Consider the following 14,708-nt stretch of genomic DNA (forward strand, 5'->3'; position numbering starts at 1 on the left):
AGAAAACATTAGCCCCAGAAAAAGTAAACATTACCACTTTAATCAAGTCTATGAAACCAACCATGTGATTACAAATGTTCAAAAAGTGGGAAAGCTTCTTAAAATTCAAATCCCTCAAACCACTAAGCTCAGGTAATTTGGTTTATGCTGTCTAAACCTCTGGACACTCTTTGGAATGCCAGCTGCTCCCTAATTCATAGGCAATAATTTGTACTCCAGATGGAAAATCAGCCTTGCTGCAGGAACCTCTTGAAAGGCTCACTGTTGTTGTGGCAGGCAGCATAAAATTCGGTATTAGCAAATGATCAAAAATAAATCCTCTTTATCACACCTTTCTCTGCCATCAGATTATTCCAGTCAGAGCAAAGAAAAGGTGTCCTGTCAGTGTTGCACAACTGCATAATTTTTTCAGGTTTGCAAATTGCAAACTCTGAGCACATACCCTTGATGTGAGCATGCAGTCTCTGTCACACGAAGGGCGATATCAGCTCTTTGGGGGGAATGGTTCCTCTACGCAGAACAACTTCTGTGTAACGGCGGTCGTTGCTCACCCCTCTGGCTGTGAACGGAGCAGGACCCAGAAGGCCTTGGAGAACTCCAAACGGTCCCAGGAATCTCTGTTCCTTTCTTGAGACTTCCAAATTGCACCGAACAGCATCCAGGAGAGTAAACTTTGCCAGGGTGCCTCTCCCCTAGAGCTGTAGGCTTCTAGACAGAAAAATGAGGGCAGATAAGTCTTATTTCAGGCCTCCGTTAGGACTGAGACAGGGTTTGGAGGACAACAGTGCTCTCCTCAGTGGAAATGCCTTGCTGGGGAAGTGCCCAGCCTGCACATTACTGAGGGCCAGGAGGAGAGCGAAGAAGGGTTGTACGCGTGTGTGTGCTGCTGCATGGAAACCTGCTCGGAGAATTTGCCTGATGATACATTTTATCTGGCAGAAAAGTATTTGGGTTTGATCAAAGGGTAAACAAATAGCTTTCAACTCCAAGTGCCTGCTGTGCAACTTTCATCTCCTACACAGTCAATAAACCTTGAAATGGCTGAGGAAACAAGATGAACACCCCGTGTCCCAGCATCTGGAAATATTAGTATAAAAAGGACTGGAAGTGAGAAAGAAATTCCCTGATGGTCCTGTGTCACCTTTTTTTTTTCTTTCCCTCTCAAGGGACTTGAGACATAAATAGCACAAAATAGCATGGGGAAGAGGGGGAGACATTTCACAGAGGTCAGAGATTTAAGTGAGGCAAACATATCACCAGGTTAATGGTTGAAACTCTTCCCGGGGATGGAAGGATGGGAAGAACAGTGTTCTGCAGTCTGGGAGGAATACCAGGCTTCAGGGGCAGCTGGTGGGCGATGGGCACAGACGGGGACAGGGGCTGTGCGTATGTGAGCATAAGGATGCGTGTTGTGTAGCAGGAAAGCTTTTTTTTTTTTAACTGGGAAAAGGGTAAACGTCACTGGAAAGACTGCAATTTTTCCTATCTTGTGCACTGTGAAACACCTATGTGAGACTTCTGGGCTCTCAGCATGCAGCCCCCGCAAGACTGCTGCGTAGGAGCCTCAGGACTGGTCTGCTAAGCACAGAGGAGCCAAAACATCAACGATGTGAGACCTTCAGCTGTGCGTGAAGCAGATCACGAGCCACCAGTGAGCCTTGCTGACAGTAAATTGGGTTATGATAGCTCTGCAATAGATAGCAGCACTGCAAAAAGTAGGGGAGGCAGGTTTCCTATGCAAATCAAATAATGAAGGTAATGAGCACCAAAGCACTTTAAGATGTGGCTTCCCACAGTTAATGGTGCTGGATTTTCTGTCGACAGCTTGAATTGGAGTCACCTGAGGCTTCTGACTATGTAGGGTGTTTTTGTTGTGTTTTTTTTTTTTCTTTTACCTAATGTAAAAATATATGCAAAAGACAGAAAATTTAAACATACATGGAGTTTCTCTGGTAGAGAGGTACAATTACTGCTGGAAGAGATTTTGTCTTTTAGCAGCTGCAACTCTCTATCAGTTCATGCATATTAACTCCACTCTTCTCTTCAAACTTTGATATTTGCCATTGCAGCTCAAAAATGATGGAGGAAAACAAAATCAAACCCTGCTACAAAAACTTGAAGAACATTTACTTTGAAGTTGTATTTACACAATTGCATCAAATATGCAAATCCTGTCCACTCACAAATTATTGATCTAGAGAACTTCAGCAATTGATTGAAGGTTTATTTTTTTCATCTGTATATACTCACACATGTGCACAGGCACAAAATACTGTTATTTCCTCTTACCTTTTTTGCTGGTCGTATATATGAAAACAGATGCAATAATCAACCTGTGTAAGTTTTTGTCCAACACCTACTGATGATGGCTTAGGAAAATTAAAAAAAAAAAAAAAAGAAAACAAAGAAAAACAACAAAGGAAAACAAAGTTATTTTTTAATTACCAGAGAATGAATAGCATCTAAAAACATGAAAGATCATTTTTAGTGCTGTGTCATTAGAACTTGAAAAACAACTAAACAGATGAGACAGAACAATTGACTACCAGGCTGATGGCACTGTGTGATGAGCTGTAATCAGGGGGTCACTTCCATACCCATGTACTGAAGACTGAGAACTCAGCCTCCTTAATTGAAATGCGTAACACAAACAGCGTAATGCCAAAAGCACTTGTATTAGTGAAAAATAATTCTTTCAGAGATTTTTATTTTAACTCTCCATTCTTTGTAATATCACTAATTTTCCTTCCTTGCCAGTTTTGTCCTTTTGTAATACGATCAACATCAGGACATTTTTTTTCCTTCTGTTTCAAATTATGCTTACAAATGAATAGGCTCGTTAGCTGAAGCTAACAAACTTTTCTTTTTTTTTTTTTTTTTTTTTTTTTTTGAGTTGTTTGATCTCTGAACACCCCATTCCTCTTCACATGTGGAATGGGAGAAATGTTGAAGGCAGTGCTTTATTGTTCACTGGTGGTATGGCCTAATTCTCATCCCCTTAGGGTTTGTCTATATTAGGAAAGGAACCTAATTTTAGGACAAAATTGGCCAGCCTCAGCCATAAACCTTCAAGGGGAGGGATCTGAGAAGCACATATGGGGTTTGCTGTCTTCAACGGCTGGGGAAGCTGAGCCCAGGTATCACTCAGGAGGACATCTGGTCCCAGTGAAGTTCTCCTGAAAGAAAACTCCAATGACTTTGATGTTTTCACCTGTGCCGGAGCTGCAGCTCCCACAGGGAGCACCACCCGCCCGTGGGAGACGTTGCAGGTTTCTGCAGCATCGCTCTGCCCAGGCTCACGAGCTGCAAAACCTGCAGAGCTGGAGCTCCCCATCACCTGTACAGGCTGGCCACCCGGCTCCTCCTGGGTCCGTTCCCTTCCTTCCGATGCTCCGAAGTCACCGTAGTAAGTGTAAATGGCAATTATCCCCTTCGTGTTGCACAGAGAAAGCGGTGATAATGCTGAATTCCTGGACATAGGCTTAGTTCATGAAGCGTATGCCTATGACCTTCCAGTACGGTGCAGTGATTACAGCTCCCAGTGAATCCTAATCAAAACTTCAACAGATGCAAATAAATTGTCAGACTAAGGCCATGTGGCCTATAATTGTCACCTCTTTCCTGCCCTGGCAAAATAAAAGGAGAGAGAAATAAAATAGTTAAAGACATTACAGAGAGCACAACAGCATAAAATACTGCCTTTTATGTGTCTGAACAGTAGTGGTTACTTACAGTGAGAATGGCCAGATTGAAGATAAAAGTCTGGGGGAACTTTGCTATCACCATTTTTAGAAGGTCCAATCTCAGGAATTAATTTACTTCATTCTCTTCGTGGTTTAATAACTACTCACACTAACTGAAGTATCTATCTGTGGCTCCAGGAAACATCAGAGTAACTTGTCTTATAGTATTCTGTATGTCCCCTGAAAAGACAGCAAAGTAAAGAGCAGTCAGGCAATCCTCCATTGTCTAGGGTATGCTCTGTTATTAGTGATGTGTGATATTTTCAGAGCTGGTTAATGTTTGATTACTGAAGTCATATGTAGACACCTTAGAGAGTGGCTTGGCTTTGCTGCTTCAGCTTCCATGACTATCCAAGTGCACAGGGTTTCCATATGAAGTGGTGTTTCCTTAAGTTTGAAACCAGACCTTTCATGTAAGTACCTGAATACAGATTTACATTAACTTGAAAATTCTGATCTGTGCTTTCTACATATCTAGCTCTTTATTTATGACTAGGTTTAGTTATAATCCAGTTTTCGATTACTTTGTCAGCCATAAACTGTCTACCTTTATTGAATTTCAACTCAAAATAATTTATTTTTCATGTCATATTCCAGGCTGCTAATTATTTATTTGTGTGCTTTATCTTCCTTTGCTCCCGTAAAACAGTCTCAGTGATGGCACTCACAGCTCGGCTGGCAGTAACTATACATTGCCATTCATAAATGGACCATGGCTGTGAGAAGAGGGTAGCATCAGGAGAAAGCAAGCTGCGCTAGATACACATATACACAAAGACATTTTTAAAACACTTCTTATTTCAGGATCACTCTGATAGTCTGTTGTATACACACTTTGGGTATTTTTATAATATGCTATTAAGTATTAAATAAACTTCAAAAAAAGCTGTTGCTAGCTGTGAGCAGCAGTCCTTTGCATGGACCAGTAAGCTGACACCCACAGCAACATATGTCAGGAGCACATATGGTCTCCTACTGCACCAGATTTTATTCACTCACAGGCACTTGCAAGGGGGCATGTTGGTAAAAACTCCCCTCCCGGTGCCCTCCTCCTCTCACAAATCTGGTAGTTTTGTTTGTCACTTCTTATTGTAAGTCTGTCTCGAGATATGTGAACAACTGTAATGGTCCTGCTACATAAAGCAGAAAGGTTCTCTGAAACAACAACAAAAAATTTTATTGCCCAGCATTGGTTCACAAAAGGCTGGCTGCATGGCAATTTAAGTTAAAGCTATCTTTTGAGCTAAAAACCCCCAAACATTCAAATGTGAATACAAATTCCGTTGTTCTTTAAACCAGTAAGTATTTTTTTTTAATGAAACTGTATTTAGACTCCAAGAAAGTTAAAACTAAATTACAGTTCTTGAATAAAAACATTTATAATGCAAAAGCTGACCAACCTTCAGTGATAAACTTCTTCCCTAATGTCTTTATCACATTCCTACAATATTACTTACAGGTGCCTAGGAATATAAACCACTCTTTTGCACAGCTATATTACAGCCATCAGTCTTTTTTTTGTGCTTAAAATAGAGTTGTTTCCATATGTTCTGCTGTAGCACCTTAGGATGTCTCTGCCCTGGCTATATCTAAGTCTTTATAGATTATGTAAGTGTCATCTATATTGGAACCAGAATTAATAATGTGATGGGGATGCAAAACTGGATGTGCACAAGAACAACTGACATTGCAGTTGTGGTGTAGTGCCGGACTGGGGAAAAGCAGCAGCTATGAGTTCTGTTTCTTTTTGCTCACACAAAAACGGTATGAGCTGAACTTCTGCAGAAGCTGGCATTTTTGGTTCCTCTGGTAGTGCAGGTGCACGAATTGGCACTTTCTTCTAAGCCACATCTGAAGAAAAATCTTGGCTCATAACGAATATGCCAAATTATTAAATTTGATAATAGGCTTAAAACATGCATAACGACTAACTCCCACCCAGGCATATGTAAAAGGCCATCACGTTCTAGCACCAGCCTTGATTTTGCCACGACAGGCACTACAGAACAAACGAGGTGGCCCCATTCCCATGCAAAGAAAATTCTGCCTGTAGGCTCTGGAGCTGAGGGTGCTCACTCTTGTGCACGGGAGAGGCTCGTGCGAGTGTGTGTGTGCACACACAGCGTGGGCAACACGCCACGTCCTGATGTGGGGTGGAGCTGGGTGAAGCGTGACGATGATGCTGAATGAAGAATGGATGACCTTCCTCCTTACCGTTCCTGTGCTACGTGCTGCTGCGTGACTTCCCACTTTGGAAGGCTCTACTTCCTTTCACAGACGGGTGAAAAACATGAGGTTAACAATACCAAACGACTGAAAGATCGATTAGGCAGAAGTACTTCAATGACTACGTATTTCAGATGAAGGAAAAGAGAGAGAGTTTGATAAAACTTGCTTATGGAGGAGACGAGCCGAAGCTTGTTAGATAAACTCCACGCAGACAAAGCAGCAGGGCTTGCCTGTGTTAACTGAAAGGCAGCGTAAGAAAAGCTGTTGTTGACTTGTTGCAGCTTGCAAGGACTGCGCAGAATTACAATTGGCTGTAATTGGATTTGCCAGGGGGACTGCAAGAATAGGCATAAGCCTGGTAGCTGTGGACATGAAGGAAAGTATCGGGCTACAGCACTGGCCATTTGCTAAATTTCCTCTGTTGTCCAGCCATGATGAGTAAATACAGAGGTCGAGACCAAGGATGATTCACTTCAGCTTTGTGAAGAATGCCTGAAAATTTAACGAATTATCTGTCTTTAATGTCCACTACATGCAGACGACATCCTCATCTACTGATACCTAGATGGTCTACTGCTCTACTGCAGTTTCTGGAGCTCATAGCTAATTCTTAGAAAGAAGTTTGTCACAGAGAAGGGACCAGAGGCAAGACTTACGTAATCTGCCTGTCATTTACATAACATGAAAAGCATCTGAATTAACAAATTAGTATATTTAAAACTTTATGAAAACACTTCTTCAGTTTGAAAAAAAACGCCAATTATATAATAAATGCATCCATTTCCTTCCAACAAATGAGGTTTGAAAGGAGTTTTACCATTGTTAAAGAACATTTCTTTTGAAGACATCTGCAACTCATACTTTGTGGCCACTTTAAGTGTACATTTCTCATTCACTACATGCAGCCATGTTTTATGTTAGGTAATACTTTTTTTTTTCTTTTTAGAAAACATTTCTCTTAATTTGAAGAACATGTATATTGCTTTGTTCTTAACCATGGAACATTTCTCAGACCATTCCAGACCGCTTAATTTCCTGTCAAGTTTACCTGGTGGGTTTAATTTCTTGGAATATTTACTAGGTCAAAAGAATGGCACGATCCGTTCTCAGCTACTTTAGTTCCCAAACTAGCTTGTGGCGCTGTGTGCACCTTACCAGGTGACTGGGACAGTCTTTTGCCTTTAGGTCTGCTGAATTTAATTATCACTGGACTTTTTCTGTAGACAGCTAATACAAAGCAGGAGGGATTTCATACCCCCTCCAAGCCAGAAGATGTTTTTCAGTGTCTGTTGATTGTAGCTGTTTGCATTACCTGCTTACCAATGATATTAAAGTTTCTTTGAGAATGACAGGAATGTTTTCTCCCAACCCTAATGTTTTTATTCTGGTTTGGAATGCTATGCCAACACCATCTTGTATGAAAGCATTCTCATCAACAGCCTTATTCCCAATAATATGCAATATTGTCTGGTATTGTCAAAATACATTAACTTATGACTTGGCTTACTGCTTTGAAAACATGGTGTATGACACCCTCTGAAAGATTAATATTAACTTTTAAACTTAACTGCAGAATTTAGACATGGAAACCCTATTGGACAATCTCAGTCCTCTGCCAGCATGAAGTATTCCTTTAAGTTCTTCATTTGTCTGTTTTTGTGGATTTCCCCCGTCCTGGAATATAGCTTTGGACTGATGGGGGGAATGATAAGAAACGTACTGCCCAGCTAGATTGCAGGAAATTCTAATACTCCCTTTGATGGTAGTACAGGTCCATGGAACAGAAAGGCATTCAATATAATTTGTCACCTTTCCTAGGTTTTCCTGTGGGGCCATGGGGGTTTGTATACCATCAGAGTTTCACGATGATCCTGCTAGTGAAGGGTGCTTGTGAGAAGCACTAATTTGATGAATCTACCAGCTGGGACTTGGGGCCAGCACTCGCAAATAATGGAGTGGGGGCTGTAAACAGTTTGAGTCACCAGCTGGATCCTGGAAAACTTTCTGCTACCCAGGACAGATCTGTAATACATGAATATATGTGTAATGGTTGGCCCTGCCTGTGTCTGAAGATGCTTGGGTTTCTTCTAAGTTCATGACTGTTCAGGAACTTTGACTTCTTCCTCTCCCTCTAGATGCTATGCAAAATGTAGTCTGTAACACAATTTTTAGTGCAGAAATGCATATTGGGATTAGTGACATTTCAAAAAGCGAGGAGTTCATGGGTGCTTCGCTAGTGAATGGGAAATGCAATCAAGCTAAGTAAAGGCTCTCTTTACTTGGGCCAAGATATTCCTTTGACTGGACAAAGGAACTGTGGAAGTTTATGGCATTTCTGTTTATATTGCAGGTGCGGGGGCTACCTCTGGCATTTCAGCCATTTTCCCAAGTACCTCTGGCACAAGCACTTTCTCGCCTTACCAGCATGCTCACAAAGGTAAGAATGCATTCACAGATTTAATTTAGCAGCTGTTTGTTTTGAAAATGGCATCAACAAAGTGCAACCGAACTGAAAATATCTATTGTGAATTTCATTGCCACTATTCCCAGATATCTAAAACTGCTATTAAAAATAATTCAGAGTGAATTTTTATTTCTTGGTTAATTGACACCGCTGTTTTAGTCAGATGGACTTAAAATGGATTTGAACTCTACTCAGTAATGCTAGCAATAAATTTAGCTCATTATTTGTAGCCGTACAGAAATGGCACTATGCCTCAGCAAAGCTTAGCTTAGACTGGTGAAAATAATTTAAAGCACAAATATGGCCAGTTTCTTATTGAGCTAACATAAACAGTTCTCCAGCATGATTACTAGGTTTTAAAAATATGTGAGCCTGAGAAGACACAACAGGAAAGATGCAGTTAATGAGATACTGACAATGCTGATCTTCCTGGTAGTGTCTGGAAACATGATTGTGAGGATCACATCTTCAGAAAAATTAAAGTTTTCATGCATTTTAGCATATCTGTCATTTTCTGCATCCTTTTGTGGCTTTTCAGTTCTAGTCTTTTCCATCCAAATTCTGCTTCTGAATACCTTTTCACATACCTTATTTTAAATTCACCTTCTAGCCATGCTGTGTTTTAAGTCTCTGTTAGAAAAACATCAATTCTTCTACATATGCATTGTGTTCTCCTTTTTACTGCAAAGCTTTGGAGGCAGCCATAGTTGTCAACAGTCATTTTAGCTCTCATCCTGTTTGTTTGGCTTTTTTTTTTTTTCTTTTCAATGCTGTTTCCCAGAATACAGTGTTAGGAAAGCTGCTACTTATAGCAGCTATATAGCTTGCTTACATATAGCTTCCTATAATATTAGCAGATAATATAACTTCCTACATCTTTGTAACTGATCGATCATGCCATTAAATATTTTTAATGAATACTGTTAACTGGTTAGTGCAGCATAAATGTCACTATTTTGAAAAACTGTTAATTAGTTTGCCTTTGAGATGTAACACTAAGTTTTTCAATGCTTAACAAGTAACCAAGACTCAGATCAACTAAATGAGTATGCAAAATGTAAGGTAGAGCAGACCGCAAACAGTTAACTATTCTCTGATCCTAAGAGTTGCTCCTTTATGAGAATATTTTTTAATTTATTCCAGCAGATCTTTCAGGACAAGGACATCTGGCTACAGCTCTTATAATAGCAATGTCTACCATCTTCATAATGGCTATTGCCATTGTCCTCATCATCATGTTTTACATTGTGAAAACAAAACCTTCTGCTCAAGGTAATTGTTCAGCACATGAAATTTTAGCTGCAAATGCTATTTTTAGATAGCTTCTGAGAATAATTAGTGTTATATTTTTATATTCTAGCCTGTTGCAAGAGCCACTCGGTAAAAAATGTTGAAGCTCAGGCTAACACACAAGAAGAGAAGAAAGAAGTGCAAGGTATAAGTTGCTTTAATTTTGCTTTTTCTGTCCAAGACAACATTGGGCTTAAATACTCTTAATGCATTTCTATTAATTACAGTTTCTCCTTGGAATTGTATAAAATCCACCTCAGTTTAGTAAAGAATTGCGTATAATAGTTTTTGTGTTTCCAGAATGTCACTTAATCCTCTGACAGCAATTACAAAGGTAGCAGAGAGATTTATGTTTGCAGTAAGGTTGCCAGCAGAACCAGCTCCTGAGACAAAACACTGGTTTGGAAACTCATTGCCAATTTAAATTTCTCTAATTGTTGGTCTACAGATAATGTTGTGATATTCTCTGAGAAAGAAGAGTTTGAAAAACTTACAGCAACTCCCGCTAAGGCTGTTAAAAGGTGGGTAAAAGATAAACATACTTCCAGTTTGACTGAAGTGGGGGAGGGTCATAGTCATCATTCATCCTGGTGCAGAGGAGTACAGGAAGAACAAATTAGATGGGTATGCTGGTAGTTTGCTGCAGGAGGGAAAAGACTGGATGCCTCAGTAGGCTTTTCCCCTTCCAGTTTCTAAGAGAGGATGGCAAACGTTACCAAAGAGAAACCTGGGTCCTCCCCACTCCCTCCGTGACCAGTTCATCAGCTCTTGGGGCTCCATCTCCTGAGAGGTCCATTTTTGGGACCTGAGTGCTGCTCTTGCATACATGTCCTTAGTAAAGTTCCCCTTCACTTTTAGGCAGGAGGAGTAAAAACAGTTGCTCCAGGCCTTTAGGAAACTCCTTGTCCGTAGCATCATCTGGGTGGCACGGTGTGATAGTTTTCCTCACCTTGTGTCTGCCTGGCAGCCAAACCTGGCTGGGTCACACGATTAAGGTGGGCTAAACACTGTCCTCAGTTGGAAAATCCCTGCATAAAAGGAATCTTGCAAGCTGTAGGTGACTGTGAAACTTGGTGGGCATTGTACATATCCCCTGGGCAGGTTCCTATTCACAGGATTTTGGAGGAAAGGCATTTAAAAAATGAAAGACACTTTTATTCCATTGCTCTAGGATAGCAAAAAGATGATTGGAGTCAACCCATGAGAGGCTTCACTAAGATAACTGTATCCTTGATTTTACAGTGAAAATGATGCATCTTCTGAGAATGAACGACTTTTAAGCCGTAGTATGGATAGTGATGAAGAAGCTGCAGTTGACAAGCAAGGGACTCCAGAGAGATGCTTGTTATCTTTAGTGCATTTGGCCAGAGATAAATCTTCTACAAGCAATAAATCAACTGGGGTAAGGCTATTTTGAGATTTAAAAATTGAGAGCATTTTTCTGTGTTTTGTTTTTTTTTTTAAGAAAACAATATACAAACTATCACCTCCCAAAATGCATTATAGTGCACACCAGACTAATTTACAAGAGCTTCTCTAGCCAAATTTGTTATAGAATCTCCTTTGCATAGTGACATATATGTACATATATACTGTTCAGGGCTGAAAAAACAAATTTTCTACAAGAGTAGTAACTTTACTTTTTTGAGTATTATATTTTATAGTCTAAAGAAAGAAAAAACAAGTAACAGCAAACCCCCAATATAGCTAATGCTAATATAACTAACCCCAATGCTACATTTACCATAGAAAATCGAAGACAGAAGAATAATGTAGCAGCATAGCTGGATTCATACAACAGCATAGCATCTGAGTACCTTGACCCAGTAGCATCAGTACTTCCACGGCACAGACTTTTCAATAATATCCGGTCTTGTGCTTGGTTTTGGTGTATAATTCTGAAAAACACACACGTGCTTTGAAGGCCACTCCAGTGCTCTGAAGGACACTGTAAATCCACTCTTTGTTTTGCTGGGGAAGGCCTTCGCTTCTTCCTGCTGAGCGTTTACTGCTCAGGGCGTTTTATCTCACTTGGAGTATTTTAAGACCACATCTCACCCACACAACTTTTTAATTTATATTAATGTGAAACTATCCTTAAAAAGAAGGTGTCTTCTCAGATATTTTTTATGTTTTTAGTACTTCAAAAATAATTTTAAAATGGCAATAGCTAGGACAAAACTGCATCATATCAAACATCAGATATCTTTTAAGAATAAAAAGGTTTGAAAATGCACCTTTTCATGTTTGCATGTTTTAAATTGTTGGGATGGTTCAGCTCAAACTTTCTAAAATAGTTCATTTTTCAGTTGAGACCAGACACACAAAGTCTCAACACGAAAGAAATGTTTTTGTCGTTGTAGATGACCATCTGAAAATAACTTACTACTCCAATGCTCATATTTTAAAATTCAGTTTTCTGAGGTCTCTCTAAATATCCAACTTTATCATACTTCTGTATGCACTGGCTTGAAATTGGATAATACAAGTTGGGTAGGCATGGAATCAGAACATTTAATAAGAAGTGGCTTACCTTCTAAAACACATATATAACAGATACAGTCTCCAGTGTGATTTAGATAGATACCTCGTAAGCAGACCTGAAGCATGAACTATTCCTTCCAGACCTTCTGGTCTAACACACTTCTCATGGACTGAAGCCTGCTGACAAGGATGAAGACAAACTTTTCAATCAAAGTGCAGATTGCACTAAGATCCTCTACTCCACACCTAAGATTTCACAATTAAGCCAGTTGCCAGAAGTTAGAAAAGCAATAATTTGCTTCAGGCTGGAGATTAAGTAACATTTCTAGTACAGGAAAGAGTATTAAGTAGCTATTGGCCAAGGGTAAAGAAAGTTAGAGGCTTGCTCTTAACCAGGTCTGCTCCTTCCTAGTTAAAACAAAAACCATTATGCAATGAGCTACCACACAGAGGATCACCAGGCTCAACTTTACCTGTTCGCTTTCAGCATAAGCTTTACAAATTCCCCATCTTCTGTCTCTGGTGAAAAGAGCATCCTGCATAATTCTTCATGGGCATGGAAGTATTTAACCTCCTCCTTGCCCTAGAAAATGAGAGGAGAATGAAAATAAGCATCCAATAGTTTGGTTAGGAGGAGTATTAATAAATCCCATTCAAAGAAAATTTCATGTTTACAAGGTTCTAAAACAGCTAATCCAAGCCTACAATAGGAACACAACTGATTAAGCGCATGTAAATTATACCAAGAATATGTGAACAACAATCAGTGCCTGCATTGCATTGCCCAACAATACAACACACTTGCCCAGCGCTGCGCCTGCGAGACAGGCTTCAGGTGGAGCAGCCACTTTGTGGTCTCCAGCTGCAAGTCTATTAATCCAAGTCATTGATGTGCCTTGCCCTTTAGAGCCCAAATAAAATGAGGAAAATCTTTCCACAAAAAAAATACTGAAAGCAGAGCTTTTTTTCTAGCCTGGTTTGCAGTGAAAAGTGGCAAATTTGTGGAGCTAATGCTAGAGTCCTATCAAAAAGACAGCTTTTCAGAAAGCTCAGACCTAATGAGAGCTGGCAGAGTGATGACAATTCCAGTCCCTGAGAACTCATGACATTTTGACATTTGTTTTCACTCCCTGTTGAATCCAAAGCCAAATCTTGACAATATTTTTGCTAAATGAAGCTATATCAAAATGTCCATTTTCACCTTGCAAAATGTCAGGTTTTCAGTTCCAGTTTCTTTCTTGTCAAAAATGACTAGAGCACCCTGGACCTCAGATTTTGCCTCTCCAAAGCTACATTGATTTTTTTTTCTGTAAAATGTTTCAGATTCAACCAGGCAATATATCCTGGAAAAAAATACAGTTAATTAGTAATGCACTAAGCAGTTCTACGTCAAAGGACAGAAAGGAAGATCCCCTCCTCTACAGTCCTCTTAGATTACTGGAAGAAGGCAATTTCAGTCTGAATTTAATTCCCTGTGGCCAGTCCTGTCCTGGTTTACCTCGACATCCCTGCATTAATTGTCTGCATGTGTGGTATTGGATTTTTCCTCATTGTCAGGAATTTGCTTCGGTCTGAAAGAGAAATAAAATATACAAACACTTGGAGCAGAAAAGTAATTGATCTAAAAGACGACTAGAAGATGGAAGGAAAGATCTCTAGCAGTGGAAAGTGAAATCAGAAATAGGTTTATGCTTCACAGAATAATTGCTGTGTCCTTTTCTTTGAGTCTTCAAAAGGGACCCTTGAGGACATTATGAAATAACCCCTAGCGCCATGGAATGAGTATCTCCCACAGGTTTTCAACTGCTGTCTGCTAATTATTTACTCCCGTGACTGAAAAATTAATGAAATAAAACTCTTCTCATTTAGATTCAAAGTCGAAGGAAAAAGATACTTGACGTGTATGCCAACGTATGCGACGTTGCAGAAGGTGAGTGTACAAAACTTGTGACTATACTAACAGCACGAAATTGGATCGCAAGCGTTTGCTATAAAATAAGAAAGGCCTCTGCCTTCCTATGGAAAGTAGAAAGTCCCAATCCAGAAAAGACACTCTGTAGGCAGATTTGTACTCACTTGCCAGGAAGGCTCGCGGTGCCCTGACCCCAGAGCCGTCCAGGTTGCGCTTGGGCTGGAGCGTGCCACGGCTTCTCTCCAGGCGTGTGCGTGGAGAGGGCTCCTCTCCAGGAGCTCCAGGGCTTCCTCCCTACGGAGAACAAGAAGGGTAGTGTCAGGTTTTATCGGGACGGACACACAGACCGAGTTGCGGAGGAGCACTCTCACATTCCCCATCTAGAGGAAACCCATTTGATTTATTTGTTTAGTCCCTTGGATAACAGAGAGAACCTAGTTCCAAATAGGAAAGTGTGATTTGGGGCGGGTTGGGATTGAGGGTAAGACACAAGTCTTGACCTACTCTGCTTCTCTAAATGCTGTCCCACCTCCCACAACAAAAAGCGGAGTTTCCAAGTTTTAAGTGTTTTAACCCTCTTCAGCAC

At 40.3% G+C, this 14,708-nt stretch overlaps 1 protein-coding gene and 1 long non-coding RNA gene across 4 annotated transcripts in view; one reads left to right on the top strand and one right to left on the bottom strand.

Moving 5' to 3' along the window:
- Positions 1-14,708, top strand: part of EDAR (ectodysplasin A receptor) — a 73,727-nt gene that overhangs the window by 54,969 nt on the left and 4,050 nt on the right. For 2 of the 3 annotated variants that reach the window (XM_029999263.2, XM_041119521.1), the window contains 6 exons: positions 8,323-8,409; positions 9,580-9,708; positions 9,797-9,871; positions 10,175-10,247; positions 10,969-11,128; positions 14,080-14,140. In XM_029999263.2, the coding sequence (XP_029855123.1) occupies positions 8,323-8,409; positions 9,580-9,708; positions 9,797-9,871; positions 10,175-10,247; positions 10,969-11,128; positions 14,080-14,140 (585 nt within the window). The remainder of the gene's footprint in view (positions 1-8,322; positions 8,410-9,579; positions 9,709-9,796; positions 9,872-10,174; positions 10,248-10,968; positions 11,129-14,079; positions 14,141-14,708) is intronic. The other variant, XM_029999264.2, reaches the window with a different exon arrangement.
- LOC121232562 lies at positions 11,399-13,499 on the bottom strand. Its single transcript, XR_005931217.1, has 4 exons — positions 13,412-13,499; positions 12,684-12,793; positions 12,314-12,387; positions 11,399-11,624 (listed from the first exon to the last, which is right to left on the bottom strand). It is a non-coding gene; the product is annotated as an uncharacterized LOC121232562 (long non-coding RNA).

Source organism: Aquila chrysaetos, chromosome 23 (genome assembly GCF_900496995.4).
Source record: "Aquila chrysaetos chrysaetos chromosome 23, bAquChr1.4, whole genome shotgun sequence".
NCBI classification, from domain to species: Eukaryota; Metazoa; Chordata; class Aves; order Accipitriformes; family Accipitridae; genus Aquila; species Aquila chrysaetos.